The sequence below is a fragment of the Emydura macquarii genome, unplaced genomic scaffold (assembly GCF_026122565.2).
Source record: "Emydura macquarii macquarii isolate MOO-44397 ecotype Brisbane River unplaced genomic scaffold, CSIRO-AGI_Emac_v2 contig_383, whole genome shotgun sequence".
In the NCBI taxonomy this organism is placed as follows: Eukaryota; Metazoa; Chordata; order Testudines; family Chelidae; genus Emydura; species Emydura macquarii.
The window spans coordinates 5,070,790-5,092,943 of record NW_027130520.1 but is presented as its reverse complement, the minus strand read 5'-3'; the positions used below and the strand labels follow the sequence as shown (position 1 = coordinate 5,092,943).

Here is a 22,154-nt window from a genome sequence, read left to right as displayed (position 1 = left end):
TCAAGGTAGGACTAAGTATTATCTAGACCATCCCTGACAGATGGTTTTCTAACTTGTTTATCTCCAACGATGGAGAATGTACAACCTCCTTAAGCAATGTATTTCAGCAGTTAACTACCCTAACAGTTAGGAAGTTTTTCCTAATGTCCAACCTAAACCATTCTTGCTGCAATTTAAGCTAATTGTTTCTTGTCCTATCTATCCTCAGAGGTTAATGAGAACAATTTTTATCCCTCCTTCTTGTAACAACCTTTTATATACTTGAAAACTGTTGTCTTGTTCCCTCTCGGTCTTCTCTTCTCAAAACTAAACAAATCCAATTTTTTTTTTCAATCTTCTCTCATGGGTTATGTTTTCTAGACCTTTAATCATTTTTGTTGCTCTTCTCTGGACTTTCTCCAATTTGTTGACATCTTTCCTGGAATATGGCACCCAGAACTGGACACAGTACTCCAGTTGAGGCCTAATCAGCGCGAAGTAGAGAGGAAGAATACATACAACACTCTTGCTAAAACATCCCACAATGATGTTTGCTTTTCTTGCAGTAGTGTTACACTGTTGACTCATATTTAGCTTGTGATCCACTACAACCCCTGTTCCCTTTCCTCAGTACTCCTTCCTAGGCAATTTACTTCCGACCATTTCTTCAGTTTGTCCAGATCGTTTTGAATTTTAATCCTATCTTCCAAAGCACTTGTAGCCCCCCCCCAGGTTGGAATCATCTGTAAACTTTATAATTATGCCATTATCTAAATCTTTGATGAAGATATTGAACAGAACCAGACCCAGAACTGATCCCTGCAGGACCCCACTTGATCTGCCCTTCCATCTTAACTCTGAACCACTGATTACTCTCTGGGAATGATTTTCCAACCAGTTTTGTATTCACCTTATTTATATCCATCTAGGTTGTATTTCCCTAATTTGTTTATAAGACGGTCATGCAAGAGAGTATCAAAAATCTTACTAAAGTCAAGGTATACCACATCTACTGCTTCCCTTCTATCCTTGTTACCCTGTCAAAGAAAGCTACTAGGTTGGTTTGACATGATTTGTTCTTGACAAATTCATGCTGACTGTTACTTATCACCTTATTATCTTATAGCTGTTTGCAAGTTGATTGCTTAATTATTGTCACTATATTTTATATTGTACTGGTAGAATTTATATATTTATAATATTTATATAATTTGAGAATAACATTTTATGATTCATGGTATTATTTTATTTTGGATGTAGCCTCTGGGGAGATAGTTACATAGACCCAAGACAGTGATTTTATGTTTAATAGAGTAACTGTCCTATTCAATGAGTGAACTCTTTTGAGGTTCCACAAATGGCAACATATTTCAGACATAATTCTTTTAAAAAAAGGATGATAGAGTGGGAGTTCATGACATAATTTATATGGCACTTTTTAGCTATCTGCTCTGTAAGGCCTTGTTCCTATTATATGTGGAGTATTCTCAACTGCCAGTGAAGTCATTTAGTCATTGCCTATACACGGTCCACCAGTTTTGCTAATTCAGTTTGAAATCACATCTTTAGTTACACTGATGCAATTTCGTATTGGTTTTATTTAGTATGTATTGATATTTGAGTTTGTATAACAGTAAATACACATTACATGAATCACTGTAAAGTTAATCCAATAAATTCATAAACATGGCTTATTTTGTAGAGCGGTGAATCTTTAATCTTCACACAGTTTTAACTTTTCCTTTCCTTTCAACTAAGGAAACGCGACTTCACCACAAGTACAAAGACCTTCTTTCATGGACTACTTTGATAAACAAGATTCCAAGAATAAAAGCCATGAAAACTGTAATCAGAACATGCATGAACCCTACCACATATCCAAAAATGTTTTCCCTGATAACTGGAAAGTCCCTCAAGATGGAGATTTTGATTTCGTAAGTACATTTACAGTGTTTACTTTTCTAATGTTTACCTCCCTGCATGCTATGCTAAAATTAATTTATCCTTTCTATAGCATTTTAGTAGTGCAAATAAAATGTCATCTTTCAAAAATACCTTCCAAATATTTAATAGTAAAGTCATGTTCTAGCTGTTATACTAACACATTTGCCTAATAGAGAACATGACTTCTAAAAGAGAGTGGTAGGTTGAAGTGAAAATATAAAAGAAACCCAAAACCTTTCAGTAAGTGTATTAATGCGTTTCAATTTTATACTGTAGTTTATCTTTATCAAACTGCTTGTGTGACCTAGTTTATTAAAGCCTTCAAATAGATGAATAAGTTTTTTGTTCAGTTAGTATCTTAAGTGAGACATGTAGAAAGTAATTAATGAGAATTTTAAACTAGGCAGAGCAATGTATGTATCTCTTGAGTAGATTGAATAAGATCACTTATTGCAGTGGTTCTTAACCAGGGGTATGCATATCTCTGGGGGTATGCAGAGGTCATCCAGGGGGTACATCAACTAACTCATTTAGATATTTGCCTACTTTTACAACAGACTACATAAAAAGCACTAGTGAAGTCAGTACAAACTAAAATTTCATACAGATAATAACTTGGTTATACTGCTCTATACTATGCACTGAATGTAAGTATTTATATTTATGTTTATATTTATATTCCCATCAATTTATTTTATAATTATAGGGTAAAAGTGAGAAAATGGGCAATAACGGTAACAATGGGCAATAATAGGCAATAAGGGTAACAGTGTGCTGTGACACTTTTATATTTTTATGTCTGATTTTGTAAGCAAGTCGTTTTTAAGTGAGGTGAAATTTGGGGTACGCAAGACAAATCAGACTTCTGAAAGGGGTACAGTAATCTAGAAAGGTTGAGAACCACTGACAATGTATCCTTTGAGCCTGTTGTTGTTATAATTCCTGTGATTTCTGGAACAAATTATTGCATCTTGAGAGATAATACACTGATCTGTTTGCTCTCTGTTAGAGACAATCAAGCTTGAGCTTCTCCAAAATTTGTTGGGTTTTTTTGACAACAATGCAAAATATGGTAGAGACAAAAAGAACCTGTTCCTAAGCAGCCAGTAAACCTATATATAGTTTTAAAATGTTTTTATCAAAGTGAAATAAATAAACTGATAAGACTGATTTGGAGATGTGATGTGTAGCTTTAACAGGTTTTTTTCATTTTTTTATACTTTCTAACTTTTTTTAAACCAAGAAATTTAACATACCTATTGTAGCCTTAACACATTCTTTCCTTCACTATACTGAAGAAGCTAAATTTGATCACATGATACTTTTAGAAAGTATGCTGGGGATTGAGAGGAAAACACTGAATTTAATTTTAGGTGACAGCTGTATGTGTGGGATTTTTTTTTTTTTTTTCAGTTTTCACTTACTGTCTTTCTAAATAAAGCTGACTCTTAAAATTAAGCTACTGTGGTATGGCCAGTGAAACAGCACAGTATAGGCTGTTGCTATGGGAGAATAAAGCTTTTGAATAAGTCTACTATTTTTTTTCTAGACTACAAAGAGACAGTAGCCAACATCTTCACAGTCAGCCAGCGAAATAACTAGTACATTATTCATTGGAAAATAACTATCTAAATGTGGTTTATGATGGTGTTAATAAAATTTCTTCAGAACTGTTGTAAAAACTGTTTTAGCTTTTATATATTAGCTGAGAATTACAAACAAAATGAATACATTTGTAAATTCTAAGGTCCTGATCCTGTAAACATTTATCACAAGTAAATTTACACACACAAATAGTCCCATTGAACTCAGTGAGACTACTCACAAGTTGCGATGTGTGTTTGCAAGATCAAGGCCTAAATAATTTATAATCTTTAGCAAGAAATTATATAGTGACTTACTGTTATTGAACCTCTTCAATGCTTTCATTTTTTAAAAATTCAACTGAAATGATATTTAAAATAAATAAATATACAAAGTTATTTGAGATCTAAGATGATTAATAGAATGAATAGGTAGCCAGAAAAGTTACAAACAACACTTTCAAAGTTATCTGAAGTGTTGTTGTGGTGCTGCTTTTCAAACCTACTAAAACTTGAATATGTTTTACACAATATTAATTTGTGAGAGACAAGGTGGATCCAATATCTTTTACTGGACCAACTGCTGTGGGTGAAAGAGACAAGCTTTTGAGCTCCACAGAACCCTTCAGGTCTTGGGTATATTACCTCACCCACCTGGTCTCTCTCATATCCTAGAACCAGCATGACTAAAACAATTAATTTTATTGCCATATTGCCATATTAATTTATGGCAGTTGTTGCAAAAAACATTATTGAGGCCAAGAGAATTACAGGAATACACGTTTATAAGGATAACAAGAATAAAAGTATAAGTTACTTTATTTAGGATTAATGTTTTATTTTTAGAAGGTACAAAAGTCTTCATGACTCAAGACATAAGCCAGCTACTAACTGACAGGGAAGAATTTTCTGTGGGCAGGTTATTCCTTAATTGTCCACTATGGTTTCTTCTTTTAAAGCATCTGATAGTGGCTGCTGTCAGAGATACTGGATTAGATGGACCATTGGTTTGAACCAGTAGGGCAATTGTCATGTATTTATTTATTTTCAAAATACTTCAGCTTGTCTTCAAGTAATCAGAAATAATTTTTTAAATAGAATGCTTTGGAAAAAAGTTATTGACACTACTGCTGAAAGGTCTGCAAGAGATTTTCCAAAAGGATAAATCACTGGGAAACATGCATAATAAATTGCCTACTTTTATGAAATTGACATTAATTTTTTAGATTGCTGACATACAGTCTTTTAAATCATTTATGAAAATGATAAATAATGGAGAACTTTTAGTACTAAAACTCTATTCTATCTCAAGTGGAATTATCCTTAATGGGACCAAGACAGAGATTCTAAAAGTGAATACAGGCAATAGTGAATGTTACGTTTGTTTAGGGATCGAAGGTTAACACTTTAATTCTAAAGTAAGGACACTTCTCAAGACCCACTCTAATGCTAACATACTGTAGTAGTGCTCTGTGGAAGAGCTAGCATTCTGTGTAAGATAATAGTGACCAGTCTCATATGGAAGACGATATGATTGTTCTGTAAAAGGGAGGAGGATTGTATTATGTTTTATCACATTCCTTGAGGCAAATTCATAATGTGCCAATGGTCGCAGCCAACAAATACTTTACTCTTTAGCCAGAAGGGCAGAACAAAAAGTGCCACAATAATGGATGGTAACAAACTTTATTCAGATGTCTGGAGAAGGAAAAGTAATAATCAAGTTTATTAGTGCATCTGGCTTTTGTCAATGCAGCATAGAAAGGAGGAAGTGCCCGTCATACTTTGCAATTAATTAAAAAAGAAAAACTCAAATGCATATTTTACTTTTAAACAAAGCTAATACTAAAGGGAATATTTAAAATCATTTGCTTATACAAGTCTTTTTCTTTAAATGAAATTGGGTGGACTATTTTTGCATTCAAAGAAATAAGATATTGGGATCACCCAGTATTCCTGCAAACACTCAACTGGATTCTGCATGTGCAAAAATGTTGGCAGAATTGGGGCATAAGTCCTTCAGTCCTTCAGAAGGTATATTTTCTTTATGTTGTTCAGCTAAATAACCAGTTTCCTAATCTATTTTATCAGTGTTCTAAATACTACCAAAAAAGATCAACCTTTCTTTTTCAAGTAGTGTCCCTGTGGGTGTTTCACTTTAGGTGCACATGGCTACTGAGGCTATATAAGGCTGTGCTGGTGAACCACCATCAATTCTCAGCCACTTCTGGCTAGCGATGGAGTCTAACATGTGCCTGTTCACTGTGAATCTTTCGCCCCTTTTATTAGTGTTTTAGCTTTATATTTAGTTCTTAGTAGTAATAGGCTTTAGTACCTTATAGTTGGAACATTTGTTCCCCTTTTCTTAAAATATACACATACTGTTTGGTTTTTCTTTTTCTCCTATTGAGGACCTTGAACAACTTTTTCTTGTGTCAGAGATGCTGGGCTCTCCAGGATGTAGAAGGTGCTTCTCTTGTCAAAAAAAATGCTCCTGCAGCATTTGTTGCTTGGGAGACTCTCGTGTTCCCAGCAAGTGTAAAATCTGTTCTTCTTTTAAGGGAGGATCCTGTAAAAACAGGGAAATTAAGCGTAGAATACTAATGATGGAGCAAGCCTTAAAACCAGTTCTGGACCCAGATACAAAGAACTTCCCTGTACAGAGAACAGGACCTCTGTCAGTGCCATGTTGTCATCGAGGTCACAGTCACCGAGACAAGATGGAACAATAACCCTGGACTCCATCACTCTACTTGACTGAGGTACCAATAACCGCATTGCCAGTGCTGAAAGCATCCCACTTCAAGTATAAGGAAGGGGATAAGAGGAGCAAAACAATGATCTTGTCACTGGAGATCTCAGGTCACAAGAGGAGTGCTAGTGAGGTACATTAAGATTTCAACTAAATCCCATACCTCAGCAGTGAAGGGCTCGGTTCTGAAGACTGCTTCTCCCAAGATACTTCAATGGAATCTTTGATCCCCATCGATACCAATGTCAGTGCCTCACACAACGGTCTCTGCAACACCATCAGTGCTGGTACCGAGTTCTGTCGTGCTTCCGGTACCACAAGAATTCTGTTACCTGAACGACCTTATGGTACTGAATGAGCCTGAGTCTCTGCTCCTTGCAACCTCTGGATGCCTCTTGGTATCAAGATCAGGTAGGTCACCAACTGCTTGTGTTTCTAGGAGACCTACCTCTTCTCATGGATGGCTGAAGATGGAAGGGGAGTTATCATCTCTGATGCAATATGTAGAGGAGCATTTTGACTCAGACTCTAAACTTTCTGTTTTAAGGAATTCCAATTTATTGCAGGAAACCTTATTGCCCATTGCAGATGCAGCAGAGGCAGGACACCTGCCTTCAAACACTTGGGATTACCAGTGTTGGATTCCTCCCCCCATGCCTTATGGTCTCCCTCATTGGCCAGCAATTTTGAGGGCCTCAACTCAGTTCCACAGGGAATACAGAAGACCTTGTTCCCCAGTACTGTCCATCACTTCTCCCCATTCTGGGCCTGAGACCTTTGAGGTGCAAGAGGGAAGGGCAGACATTGAGGTTACCTCCCCCAAACTCCTTGTTGTCATCATTGGATAAGGCAGTCATGCCACCACCGCTATCCTTAGCTGAGAACTTCAGATAATTGCAGGACCTGATGAAGTGGGTCATTGACACCCTGCAAATTCCCCTGAAAGAAGTCCAGGAATCTCATCACAAGCTCTTGGACATACTGCACACCTCTCTCTCAAGACAGGTAGTACTGCCAATTGAAAGCCGTCCTGGAGCCATCCAAGTTAATCTGGCAGACTCCAGCAATGCTCCCCTCCTCTGCCCCGACCACATGCAAGAGGGTTGATGAAAAATACTATGTCCTTGCCAGAGATTCTTTGTTATTTTTTAGAGTTTTTATCTTTTTTTAATTTTTAGACTTCTTATTTTCTCATCCAGCATCAAATTCTCTGATTGTGGACTCAGTCAATGAAAAAGGCAGGCAGCATACCCCAAAAGCCACCTCTTATAATAAAAGCCAGAGAAGTCTGGACTCATTTGGTTGTAACAGCTATTCATCAGCAACATTTCCATTCAGAATCAGTCACCAGGGACTGATGACAAAATGCGACTACCTGTACCCCTTCCCCATCCCTCTTCAGGGAACTTTCTTACAAGTAATTGCTAACACAGGAGAACTCATCATTCCTAAGTCTAGGACCATAGAGCCAGTCCCACTTCAACACAGGGGGAAAAGAGTTCTATTCTGGATATTTTCTGATACACAAGGAAAATGGGGATTGGAAGCCAATCCTAAATCTGAGACAATTGAACAAGCACGTCAGACATCAGAAATTCAGGATGAGGTTGCTAGTAGATATAATTCCCTCTGTGGAATTAGGGGACTGATTTGCAACCCTCAAAGATGCCTACTTCCACGTAGTGATTCATCTTTCTTACAAAAGATTTCTTTGTTTCACTTTCAATCACAATCATTACCAGTACGAAGTCCTACCCTTTGACCTGTTATCCGCCCAGGGATGTCCTCAAAATCATGGTGGTTGTAGCTGCCTGCCTCCAACATCTAGGAATAACTGTCTTTCCCTACCTCGATGACTGGCTCCTTAAGGGTCCGTCATATCAGGAGGCATGGTTGACAGTTCAAACAACAACTTCACTATTTGAAAGTCTAGTCCTGCAGATAAACCTAGAGAAATCGATCTTGACCCCCTACATAATGAATTCTCTTTATACGTGCACTAATGGATTTGATAACGGGCAGCACTTATCTCTCTCAGGAGGTTTGTTGCTTTAGAGAACCTTATACATAGAGTGCAGCTCAAGTTCCAGCAAGGACATGTCTTTTACTGCTGGAACATATGGAAACTTGTGTTCTTGTGACACAAAACACCAGGTTGCCTCTTTGATGTCTCCAGATGTGGCTCAGGACTGTTTATGTAGCCAACAAACACAGTCTCAAAAAGGAGGTATCTGTATGCAGATAGGTCCTACAGTCACTGACCTGACCTATGAATTCATTTAAAGTTTGTATAGGAATCCTGTTCAACCAGAATCCCCCTACAGTCATATTAATATTGACGTTTCCCTTTAGGGATGGGGAACACATTTAGGTCCTCACACAGTCCAAGGCAAATGGTTACAAGAGGCACAGCACTTACCTCCACTTTCTTCCCCTACTCAAAAACAAGTCCATCAAGATCATGACAGACAACATAGTGTGCATGTATTATATTAATCATCAGGGCAGAGTGCATTCCTCCTCACTCTGCACTGAAGTGATAAAGCTTCAGAATAGGTACTTAGCTGCTCGGATAGTCATCTTGACTTCTTACCTCCTGAGTATTCAAAACACCATGGTGGACGACCTAAGCAGATTTTTTTTCCCTGAATTACAAATTACAGTTGGACTCTTGAGTCCTCAAAATATTCCTAGCATGGGTATTTCCAGAGGCTGACCTTTTTGCCATTGCAAAATAAAAAGTGCAGGAAATTCTGTTCTGGAGGGGGTGCTCAATCCCTAATCTCTAGGAGATGCTTTCCTCATGACATGGACAATGGATCTCTTTTATGCATAACCTCCAACTCCATTGATCTCAAAAGGTCCTTATCAAGATCAGACAGGACCAACTGAAAGTTGGTCAGTATCAACTTGGCCAAGACAAGTTTGGTTTCCTTACCTCATCAAACTCACCTCTCTGCTTCCATGGCAGCTCGCAATCAAACCTTTACCGTAGTCTCAAGATGAGAGTCAGATGCTTCACCCCAATCTGAATGTCCTGCAACTACAAGATGGTTCTCAGGACTAGAGACCACATGTTCTTTGGAAGTACAAAAGATGCTATTAAATAGCAAAAAGGAATCTAGTAGATATATTTACCTTCAGAAACAGAGAAGGTATAACGTTTGGTGTAACCAGCACCATCTTTCTCCTATCCAGTCATCTCTTTCCTCATTCTTGGATTATCTGTGGGAATGGAAAAAATCAGGCCTTTCTATGAGTTCCATAAAGGTTCATTTAGCAGCCATAACAGCTTTCCATGTGCCAGTAGAAGGTTTGTTGGCTTATCTAACCACAGTGAGATTGCTAAAAGGTTTATCAATTTTTGTCCATAGATTAGAGCCACTACACCACTTTGAGATCTCAACCTGGTTTTGAAATGTCTTATGAAACAACCCTTTGACTCATTAGCTACATGGTCACTGTTATATCTGTCTATGAAGAGGGCCTTCTTGGCGGCCAACACTTCTGCTTGAAGGATTGTGGAGATGGGGGCTGTAATGGCAGATCTTTCCTTTACTCCATTCTTCAAGGAGAAGGTAACTTTATGACCTTATCTGAAGTTCTTATCTAAAGTGTCCTCTGAATTGCAACCAAACCATTTACCTTCCAGGTTTTTTTCCTAAACCGCATTCAGTCTACACAAGAGTCTGTGTTTCATACTACACTAGATGTTTATAGGGCATTAGCCTTTTATTTGGACAGGACTAGGCCATTCAGGAAGACTCCTAGACTTTGTTTCTATTGCAAATAGGTCTAAGGGAGCGTCTGTCCCCACTCAGAGACTTTCTAAATGGATCTCTGGATGTATTATTGCCTGCTGTGGTTTTGCTGAGGTTACATCTCCCATAAGAATGGCTGCACACTTGACTAGATCATAGTCTGTATCTGCAGCTCTACTCAAAGACGTTCTGGCTAGTGAAATCTACAGGACTGAAACATGGTCCTTGGTGTACATGTTTTCCTACTATTATGCCCACATTGCAAGATTAGATGTGGCAGGAGGCAATGCAGTTTCTTCTTCAGTAATGGACTCTTTTTTGAAACTCCCATCTCCTTAAAGGGTTACTGCTAGGAAATAAGCTAAAGTGGAGCACCCTACGGACACTTCTCAAAGGAGGAGAGGTTACTTACCTTGTGCAGGAACTGGGGTTCTTCCAGATGTGCGTCCCTGTTGATGCTCCACTACCCACCCTCCTCCCCTCTGCTTCGGAGCTGTCTCTGTGAGCTTTGTGGTGGAGAGCTGATGGCAGTTTGCCTGCAGTCCTGCACAGCCCTATATAACCTTGGTATGGGGTGTAAAGGTGTATAGGGTGTATGTCCAGGCAGAAGGGGCACTGCTACCAAAAATCTCCAAAGGTGCAGTGGCACACACACACCTAAAGTGGAGCATCTACAGGGACAGACATCTCAAAGAACTCCAATTACTGCACCATGTGAGTAAAACCTCTTCTTCTCAGTACCTGTGAATTCTGGATAGAAGTATATTAAAATAAAATTTTCTTTTGAAAAAAAAAAATTATATAATGCAGATTCAATAGTCATCCTTAAAAACCTGTTAATTTGCCTTTAGATGCTGTAAATAGATCAGGTTAACTCAAATACCTGCAGAATCATCTAACATTACTATACTTACTATAATGAATACATAAAACTTTTCAAAAACTGGGGTAAAGTTATTTAATTGTCTAAGGCCGTTGGAAAGTGTTTAAGGGTGATACATGTGTAGGTATAGATGTGGGTGTCTGTGTTTATGGTTTCAGAAATGCACCTTCCACTGGCAAGTAAGAAACTTTCCTAGGAGAATCAAAAGCCAAACTTTTTTTTACTGAATTTAAGCTTTAAAATAATTATTTCAATAATGATTTTTTTCTTTTGAAGGCAAATGTTCATGTTTACCTACAGTCATCTGATTTGAGAATGCTGGACTGATCTGTGCATTCTATATCCATTAATACTAGATAGATTAAGATTAACCTCTGTTGCCTTGTGTCTCATGGTCATGAGGTCTTTCTGATTTTCCTGATTTGTTACTATTTCCAGTTATTGGTGTAATGCTATGTTATTTGCCCAGACAAAGCTCCCATTAAAATCAATGAGAGTTTTGGCAAAATAAATTGTGTTGGATTGGTCCCATTGTGGGTAATTTCAATGGACCTGATTCTTGTACCCTTTACTCATGTTGAATAGTACCTTCCTCCACAAGTGGTCTTATTGTCTACTACTACAATTCTTGTGGAGTAAGGTGCTCTTCAGCATGAATAAGGATATAGGATTCTAACCCATCTGTTTTTAAGAAGGCATTGCTTGAGCTTTGTAGCTGTTGGGACTATGTTCTTTTTAATAATCTAATTAGGTTGGCAGAAAAATGAAATTACTTACTTGTAATTCTGCATATTGAAGGCAATAATTATAATAAATTAACATTCAGTCATCCAACTTCCCTTGGGAAATGGCAATAAGTTTTGTTTTCCTGTGTTGAAAAAGAAGGCTGTGACATTCCATATCTGTTACTCGCCTAAGGGTTCTAAATTCTTTTAGTTTGCTAATCTGTTTCTAAATCTCATGCCAAAGGCTGAAACCCAGGAATCTGTATCTTTTATGACAGTGAAACCCAGATAAATGAATAAACCAATACAGATTTTTAAACATTTTATTTATTTAGGCCCCAGTATAGCAGGGAGTAAATAAAATGTTTTAAAACACATTAAGTACATGAATAGGCAAACAAATCCTGAATCTTGGCAGGGGGTTAGACTAAATGACCCTTGAAGTCCTTCTAAGTCTATGATTCTATGAATAGTCCCAATAAAGTTAAGCACATGCTTATTGATTTGCTGGACTGGGGTTGAAGATACCAAATCTTTTTACATATGCCAGTCATAAACAATGTCAGATTTGCTGGACTGGGGTTGAAGATACCAAATCTTTTTACATATGCAAGTCATAAACAATGTCAGATTAATCATGGATTCCATGCCCAGCAGGATACAGGCCACACCATTTTTAGTGGGATCCTTCAGATGTTTCCCTTCCTGTCTTTCAACCCTATCTTTCACTTGCTTCTTGGATCTTCAGCACAGCAAGGAGTAAGCTGTCTCCCTGAAAGGTCTTCCTGCCTCTCCACACTCTTCCCCTACAGCCAGCACTGGCCTGTACGGAATGCAGCTTCTCTATACCAAACATGCACAGCTAGAAGGAACTATGTAGCAGTTTATGGGAAAGGCAGAAGAGCAGACCTTCCAAGTATCGTACATCTTGGATGCACTTGGTAGTGGGCATTTGGCAGCACTGACATGTGTTAGACTTTGGAATCCTAATGTTCTTTTAATGTAGCTTTTTAAATGTAATATATACTGATAATACCCCTTCTTAAATGATCACTTATTGGGAGACTGGATGCCTCAGAACACTGTTGATGAGCAGGGATCCTAGAAATCCGTTTGCCATGGAAAAACATTGAAAACATGGAATTCGCGTTTTTTTCAGAGAATCTATAGATTTTCTGAGTTTTACAGAGTTTTTACATTTTGTGAGAAAATTAAAACATATATTAACTATTAACTGAATTTTACTGAAAGTATCAGTGTCACTTATTCCATGAGCACAACCTCTCTCTCGTGCGGTTGATTTTTGAATGTGCTTTACATTTACATAGCTAAACATACTCCAATAAACTTCTTCCAGCATATAAAGGTTACTCAGTGGTGTGTAGGGGTTCGTGTTTTAATACATCTCAGATTTCATGTCAACCTCCAGAACTAACTCAGAAAGTGACTAATGTTAATAAAAAAGCAGTTTGGTCTTTATTTTTTGTGCATTTAAAAAAAAATTCTGAAAATATAGAATACAGACTGTTGAGGACGGGACCTGTCCTTCTTGCAGGGAGGCCATGCCCCCTAGTGGCTGCACCTATGTGAGCAAGCTTTAGGCAGGAGATTAGCTCTCCACAGTCTATGTGACCTCAAGCCCCCTAGTGGAGTGAGGTGCCTAAGCAGTCTGTAGCCCCAACCCTCAAGCAGAGTGGGGCAGGCAAGCAATCTATAGCCTGGGCCCTAAGGTGGTGCAGGGTGAGCTGAGCAGTCTAATGCCCTCAGCCCACAGGCAGGCGGGGTGAGCAGAGCTGAGCAGTCTATCGCCCTTGGCCCACAGGTGGCACAGGGTGAGCAAAGCAGTCTATAGCCCAGTGAGGCTTCATAGGCCGGGGTGAGGCTGTCACCCTAGCGGTGGGGTAGTGAGGGAGACACAGGCCCTCCCAATTCCACTGTGTCCCAGCCTAGGGCCCTGAAAGTGGCGGAACATTCTGCCACTGGGTCAGCGGGCCTCCAGCTGCAACTCACTGACAGGTGCTTGAGCTCAAGCCCAGCTGGACTGAGATCGGCTACCCCTGGGCTACTTCTTCCATCCCTGTGCCCATGTATCTGTGGCCAAGGGTCATCATCCTTCTCCTCAGGGTATGTCACCAGTGGCAGACTAAGCAAGCCCTCACCGTCTGGGTGGTGCTCAGGCGGGTCGGGTGAGTCCTCGAAGCAACCAGTTTAGTAGGGATTACAATTTGTTTCTCTCTGGTGGATGTTGTAAGGAACTGGGGCATAGACAGTGTGGCCTAGCAGTGATAGCTGTGCTGGTATTAAGGACAGTAGTCGTTGAGCAGGGATCAGAGGAATCACTAGTGCTGGATTCAATAAGCAAGAGTTGGGGTCAGAATCAGGCTGGGGTCAGAGACTGGAGATCAGGAGATGAGGTGAGGTTTGGCGTCTCAGCAGGCCAGAAGTCTGTGTAGTTGCCTAAACAACTTCCTGGGGCACCTTCCAGGGTTAAATAGTGCACTTGCCAATCAGAGGGCCACAGAGTATTGTCATGTTGGGTGCCTTGGGTAGTACTTCTTGCAGCACCTACTCTCCACAGTGCTCCTGTGGTTCTGCATGGCCTTCCATGGCATTGTGGAAACGTCAGCTGTCTCAGGCATTGCCGACCCAGGTCTAGTTCCTGTACCCTTACAGATGTTTGGTAGCCCCTGTTTGAGATCAGTCCCAGCTTCCATTTTACCATCATGCTTTTTTTTTTTTTTTTTTACTATTGGCAGACACATCAGAGAGACCAAGAATTGTATAGACCATGGGGACTGAACAGTTCTTGTTACCACTAAAGAAGTCTTTCATCCAGCACTGTGGTTGAGGCATGTTGGCTAGGCTGTGCGGAGTGTGAAGCTTGTCCTGCAGATAGACAGGGGAATTGTTCCATCTAACTATGGTACTTATATGGCCCCTATCAGAATAGTTTCTGAGTGCTTCACAGTCTTTATTTATCCTCACAACACCCCTTTCTGGGGGGAAATGCTGTTATTCCCCATTGTACAGATGGGGAACTGATCCACAGAGTGGCCAAGGCCAAGTGACTTGCAGGACCACATAGGAAGTCTGTGCTGGAGCAGGGAACTGAACCTAGGTCTCAGAAGTCAAATCCTAGGTTAATGCCCAGACCATGGTACCAGGGCTATTGAGCTGATGTCTTTTACCAATTTGCTTTACACTTAAATTTATGGTAGTATGCAAATTATTTTCTGGTTTGTAAATTAGCTTATTAAATAAAATAATTATTAGATAATTTTCATAAAATAACACACAACTTGATGTGGATCAGAGAGGTTGGATGTAAACCTTCTGAACTATGAAACAGACTTTTTGTTTGAACTCAAATCTTTGTATTCACTTTTAAATAATTATTTTCCATTCAGGGAGCATTAGGGGATTTCTCTTTCAGCTATTACTTAGATTGTAAACTCTTCATTTAGGCACATTCTTTTATTTATCTATTAAATGGCACGCATATAATGGCACAGTATAAATAATAAGTTATGCCCCAATTCTGCCTATCTTACTTAGTTAGGTTAAGTACTGGCTTACTTTGCGAGTAGACCCATAGACATCAATGTTAACTAATCAACAAATATGTTACTACTTGATGTGAGTAACGGTAATGGAATATGGCATTAAATTATTAAAAACATAGTTAAACTGTACTATATACAGATGTGATAGTCTAGATAAGGCTCAGACATTTAATTGACCAAGTTAAGCAAGGTTTTATTAGGGCTCACTCCTTCCTCCCAAGCTTCATAAACCAGTAGCTTGGTTCTCTGAATTTTGGCATAGAGAACCAAATTAGCCCAAATTGTGTTTTGTTTAATTTGACTATGTAAATGACCAGTCCTTTTTTAATGTATTTGTTTTTATGGATATGATATCTTTCTGTAGGAAAATTATTTTTCTATCCTGGTTTTGTTCTACATGAGAAATGGTTTGGATTAGATATCTAAATGCTGGAGGCAATCAGTTATTTTGAGTTGGCAATAAAATGACAGTATTCTTTAAGCAGATCTCTTCATTTTATTTGTTCTTTCTGGGTTTGACAGTTATCCATTATGATGATGTTGGATTGTCAATTTCTTATCTGAGCAATTATGGAATGTATTTTTCAAAAACAAATAAAGGGATCTTTTCATGGTTTCCTTAGCAAGAGAGCATATTCACAGATTTCTTTGGTGCCTGTATCACAAATGTGGGGAATAACAAGCTAATCTCAATTCACTATATTGTAATTTGCTGTGTATATTTTGTTAATTAGTCCTCTCCCTAATTTTTGACTATTTTACTATGAATTTGTACATTAAAAATTGTTCTCAAAAACCTTTCCTTTAGTAATCTGTATTACTGTGGGATACAGCCTCAACAAATAGTTCTACACTAAGCTTAACAAAATGATAAATTAGTCTAATTACTAATCACTTAGGCATTGGCACTATCAACTTAATCTAATTTAGAAGGAGTTATAAAGTCTCATTGCACTGAGTAAATCAATTATTTTAACAGCACTTAGAAATTGCGGGAAACTTTTTTTTCTGAGTAGGATAACTAATGAAAAATATAAAAGGCAAATCTGTTTATTACAGCGACATGAGTGTAATCATTTCTGTATTTGATATAATTATTTCCAAACAGGCATGGTATCCAGATTGTTTAGCATTAAATAGAGAACGTGTAGATCAAGTTTTGTAGCAACTACAGTATCATATTTAAGTAGATACATTTTGTGTGACATAAAGATTCTGGAATAGTAACAAAAATTTTAAAAGCCATCTGGTACCCTAGGCAGAATAGTTCAGTGGGATCCATGCAGAACAAACACATAAGGAATATAATTGTTATAAAATAATAATGCAGATACCAAGTTCTTTATTTAACATTTGTACATGTATAATATGACAGTTGATTAGATAATAGTAAAATACCATTACATGACTAAAGAGCATAACAAATTTAATTTAAACTCCCATAACTTATTTAAAAAAAAACAAAAAAACCCCACCTTGCTCTGCTAAGTTAGCTTTATTGGAGAGACCCGTTTTCATCCTTAGCATGGGATGGTTTTATCTTTATTTATTTGAGCAGCCATTGACTTTCTGCTTGGTATATTCTTCTCTATATTTGATGGGGGAAAATTAATGTAATAATCTTTGGTTGAGTCACTTCATGCCCTCTTCTGAGTATTCTGAAGTATTAAAATATATTAATTTTGTTTTGTTTTAAATTAGTTGTATGATTTTTGTGAGAGACAAGGTGGGTGAGGTAATATTGAACCATCTAATGTTGGTGAGAGACAAGCTTTTGAGCTACACAGAACTCTTCTTCAGGTCTTATTATTGTGATGCATTTTCAGATGTTTGCAGGAAGCCACATGGCTTTTTCTTAACTGAACAAATAAGAAATTCACGTTGCTGGGTTTGTTTAGAGTGTGAGCACGCATATGAAACAAACAAGGTTTGCATACCAAGCTGTACAAGGTCTGTTCTCATGAACCAGATGGGGGATTGTTGATATTGGCAATCTGGTCCTCATGCAGAATTCTCATCAATTTCAGTTCATGAGGCGGCAAAGAGAGCGGAGATGGTACAGCATGCACACATGTACTTGTGATATGTGCACTTCTATATTTTATGAGCATTGTGCATAGCTCAGCAGCTGAACTCTTTGAATGTTGTACCTCTTATTATAGAGGATTAGCACAGTAACTTCTTGTATACAAGGAAAGAAAGATGTCTGTATAAGGAGTGTGATGAAGATGGTTTATGTGACATGATACTAATTTATTCAATTGTCCATTCAATCATTGTTCATACAACCAGTGGTGAAAGTACACCAACCTGTAAAATAAATTAAAAATTTGGGGGCAGCGGATTAGTTTCCAGGCAAAGTGAATTGGTCAACCTTAGGTAAAGTTAATTAGGGCTTACTGATTTGTTCTGCTGGTCAAATGCAGGACATACGCAACCTGATTCAATTGCGCTGAATTCAGTTAGATATAAAAAGGTTTGTCATTTGCAGTTTAATGATGAAATGAATTGTAGAAGTTAGAGAAGAAAAGGAGCTCTTCTGTGTTAGGTCAATTACTATGTCTCTCCATTAGTGCAGGATTGTTACCTCTATATTTATTTGTACTATGTTCATGGCTAGAAGTGCCAGTCATGGACCCAGGAACATATTATGCTGGGTACAAAACACACACACACAAAAAAGCAGTGGCTGCCCCAGAAAAGTATAATTTTGAATATATTCTTTTTCTTTGGAATACATTTTGTGATTTCATGCTGTGTGTGAGAATTATGGGGTCCTATTTCCCTGTGAAAAGTTTTACCTGCAAAAAAAAGATAATTATATTGGGCTTAAGGGGTTAGATCATTCTTTGGCCTCTTTGTTTTTGTTTTCATTGTTACTGCTATTTCTGTATTGCTCAAGACTATACTCCAGAGTAAACTCTTTATTTAAAAATCAATCAATCAATCAATAAATGTAATACCCCATTAAGATCACCTGATGGAGAAGAAACACCAACATGTTACAAACGTTAAACATGTTTGATAATGTTACATAAGTCAATTTAAAAGCAGAGCAGCACAATGACAAGCTCTGCATGTAAGGCTCAGTCCCACAGAATCTCATTGAAGTTAGTGGCAAAACTCCCACTGACTGTGATGGGAACTCTGGGTGCTCAGTTTGTTGGAAAAATCAAGCCACTTTTGTTTAAGTGTGGATTTAGAAGCCTAAATTTAGGCACACTTTTGAAAATGTTAGCTCTAGATTTATAAAATGCTTCCTTCCTGAAAGCTCACTGTATATTGTTTCCAGACAAAAACAAAGTTAATATGGAATTAATGTTGAGAGTACATAACAGCAATTTAGACCTTTTTGACATACAAAATTTGTATTGCTTTAGCTATCAGTAAGCTCTTTTATACTGTATAATTGCATTCACATTAGGGTTGTAATGGTACAACAATTTTGGTAAAAAAACCGATCAGATCCCTAATCCAAATAGTTACACTGGAGATAAATCTCTGTGTAGACCAGGCCTTAGTGATTCTAGTCCCAGATTAGATGGAAGTGATTTTTAAAATAAATTTGATTTTTTTCCCTCATGGTGTCACTATAGGCCAATATTTAGGTATTATTTTTCATAATTGAAAATTTCTCCTTCAACAGAGACCAAAGAAAAATATTCTACTTCAGAGAATTCATAAAAAACAAATCTTTTTTCATAATGGCTACCATCGCCACTGGTTCTCAATGGGATTAAGGCCATAGGATGCCCTCAGTAAAGATGTCCTCTACCTCTACTTCCTCTTCATGGGAGTGAAGCCAGGATGCCCTCATGGAAAACAGAGACTCCCTATGCTGTCAGGAGGCAGAGAAAGAACACTGTGAGGAACAAGTAAATGGAAAAGGTGGTCATCTTTATTAAGAGCCGCCTGTGGCCTGAGTCCCAATGAGAACAATAGGAAATAGTGGCAATTTTGAAAGAAAGCCAGTTCTTAATGGAATTCTGTGAAGTTGAACATTTTTCTGGCTGAAAGAGAAACTTTCAGTTATGGAGAATAATAGCAAAAAATAAACATTAATCTAAAAAAAAGTCTACATGTAGCCTATGCACAAAATTTTGAGTGTTAATTGTATGAGAAATCTGGAGAGTCTGTGCTGCTTCATTACTGATATCATTCAGGACAACAAAAAGGTCTGACATCAGCTGGTAAGTTTGTTAAAGGGTCCATTTTAAAATGAATTTCAACTCAAACTAATTGACAATTTACTTGTAAATCCTCAAAAAAAAATCATTCTCTACTCAAGGAGTAAGTGCCAATTTTAGTTTTAGTGATGCACTGTGTTTTCATACACAACAAAGTAGTTGGATCTCTGTTTTAAGTGCAAAACTCATCCTCAGATATGGACCCAAGACTTATCACTTCTGTAAAATATTGCACTTTTTCCAACTAGATTTTATAAAATGGTACCTTAATTTGTTAATTCTAAAGTAACAATATTTTAATTATTTATTAATTGTATTAAGATAGTAAACAAATATGCTAGGTGCTGTTCTCAAATGGAAAGACAACCTCTGCCCTAATGATCTTATAATGTAAAAAGACACACAAACTCCACAGTGCTTGTGCTTACTAAAGTAAAATACAAGTAATTTTTCTCTTCCCATTTTATTATTTAATTTTAAGAACTATGGAGGTGTTAGATGCGATTTGTAAAGAGATGGAAAGTCAATGAAGTAGAGAGATTCAGATACTTAAGCAACTCTGCCTCATTCTGAATAGCTAGTGAAACTTAACAGTGATGTCCTCTACTGTCAACAACCCTCTGATCATCTTAAATAGGTTGGTTAGTTTAAAACTACTGGAGAAAATAACTGAAACAGTGGATAGTTTTAAACTACCTGACCTGTTTTTCATGATTTAGAGAGCTGTTGCCATGGTAACAGCAGCTAGCAGAGGACAGAATGCTGGTAAGCTTCACAGACTTTGGGGAGTCATGAGGGATTGTCATATTATAGCATCAGTTACTTATTTTTCAAATTTTCTATTTTAAAGAAGACATTAATTTCTAGATACTTACACAAATATTAGAAAATACACAAGTTAAATCCAGTAATAATAACCAACAGCTCATCTAGATTGATTTTAGATTCTTATTCTACTTTCCCCCACCCCCAAAGGAGTCCATGCTCTTCAGCAAAGATGTGTCCCATCACCGAAAACAATGAGTCCTTCAGCATGCCCTGAAGGTCAGCGAACTTGGGTTTTTGGGTTCTGTTGGACCATGGGCATGGGAGGAATGAATTCCTGTGTTGTGGATCCCTCATGGAAAATTACCATCCATTTTTGATCAGAGGGTTATTGGCTGGAGTGTTTCTGCTGACCATTGCTGCTGCTGTAGCACATGAGGGAGAGAGAAGATCTCGCCGATAGCCAGTTCAACAGACTAGTTTAGGACTTTATAGACAAAACCAATAGCTTGAGCATCCTCTGGAAGCCACTGCAGACTGTGGAGCAGCAGTGCACTGTGCTCATGGAGAGAATTACAGTTTAATAAATGGTTAGCCACATTCTGTACTAACATAAATTTCTGGATAGTTAAGGTGTAGCCTAATAATGCATTGTAATAGTTTAATCATGAGGTGAGGAATAGCAAATGTAATATGAGGCATATCTGAAAGAAAAATGTGCCCTTAGCAAATAGAGATTTTAAAAAGGAGTATTAGCCACAGCTGCAACAGATGCCCAGGAGCAGTTGGGAATCAGGCACAACTTCCTAATTATAAAAGTAACAGCAGGAGATGCACTCCCTTATCAAATGGGGGCTGATGTAATCTGTCATTTCTTCTGGTTGCTTCCCCTCATTTACTAGCATTATTTCAGACTTGAGTGGATTGAGGCATAGTCAGATATCCCAAGCTCTGCCATACTGACATGTAGGCCCAAGTACCCAGCAGAATATTACTCTTCAGTGTTCATTTATAAGACATTAAATGTTTTTTTATCCTATATATTGCGCCATTTTGTGGAAATATGGTTGTGAGGAAGACTAAATTGACAAATCTCAACCAGTCTGGTATTATAGAATCATAGAATCACAGGACTGAAAGGCACCTCAAGAGGTCATCTAGTCCAGTCCTCCGCACTTATGGCAGGACCAAGCATTATCTAAACCAGTGGTCCCCAAACTCTTTACCCCATGCCCTCCCTTATCCCGCCCTCATTGGAGATTTTTAAGAGCAGTTTAGAGAAACACATGTCCAGATCAGAGGTCCCCAAATTGTGGGGCACGTCCCCTTAGAGGAATGTTCAGGGGGGTGTGGAAGGACCCAGGCCAGTCCCCATGGTGGGCAGGCAGAAAGTGCCGCCTAGCCCCGCTCTGCCCTGAACTCTGCTCTAGGACCAGCCATGGCCTTGGTCCCCGGTTCGGCCACTCAGTGGCCAGCCCCCACTTTGGCCCCTGGTTGTGGCGCCCGGCCACAGTTTGGGTGCCCAACCCCCACCTCGGCCCGGGCCCTTCTGCTCCCACACCCCCAAACATTTCTCTAGGAGAGGGTGCCCCACAGAAACATGATGAGAAGATATTTGTAATAAGTAGGCAGGGGCTCAGTTACATAGATTCGTGAAGGCAACAGCAAGCTGTTTGAACTTGACATAGTGGAGAGTTTGGGATCTCTCTCTGTTTAAATTGCCCTACTATACCATGCATATACATATATAGTACTATATAACCAATAAGAATTTTAAAATATTTTGGGCATTATCTTCATCCTCTCTAACTGTGTGGTAAGTTGTAGGACCCAACATGGGAATACAAGGCTCTTCTGTTAATGCTGGTTTTAGAACTCTGCAAAAACTTGTGTATTAATGTTTGCTTACTTATTCTACTGGATTTATCTTTTTAAATGCCCACCCAGAATGTCAGAGGAGTTGGTGTCGCTCTCTGTGGCAGAGAGCACTACAGGCAATCATGGAAAACCCT

General features: G+C 38.3%; 1 protein-coding gene across 3 annotated transcripts in view; it reads left to right on the top strand.

The window, feature by feature from the left end:
• STK3 (serine/threonine kinase 3) overlaps positions 1-22,154 on the top strand; it is a 269,719-nt gene that overhangs the window by 189,438 nt on the left and 58,127 nt on the right. For 2 of the 3 annotated variants that reach the window (XM_067537086.1, XM_067537107.1), the window contains one exon: positions 1,738-1,913. In XM_067537086.1, coding sequence (XP_067393187.1) covers positions 1,738-1,913 — 176 coding nt within the window. Of the gene's footprint in view, positions 1-1,737; positions 1,914-3,472; positions 3,593-22,154 lie in introns of those variants that run through there. The other variant, XM_067537093.1, reaches the window with a different exon arrangement.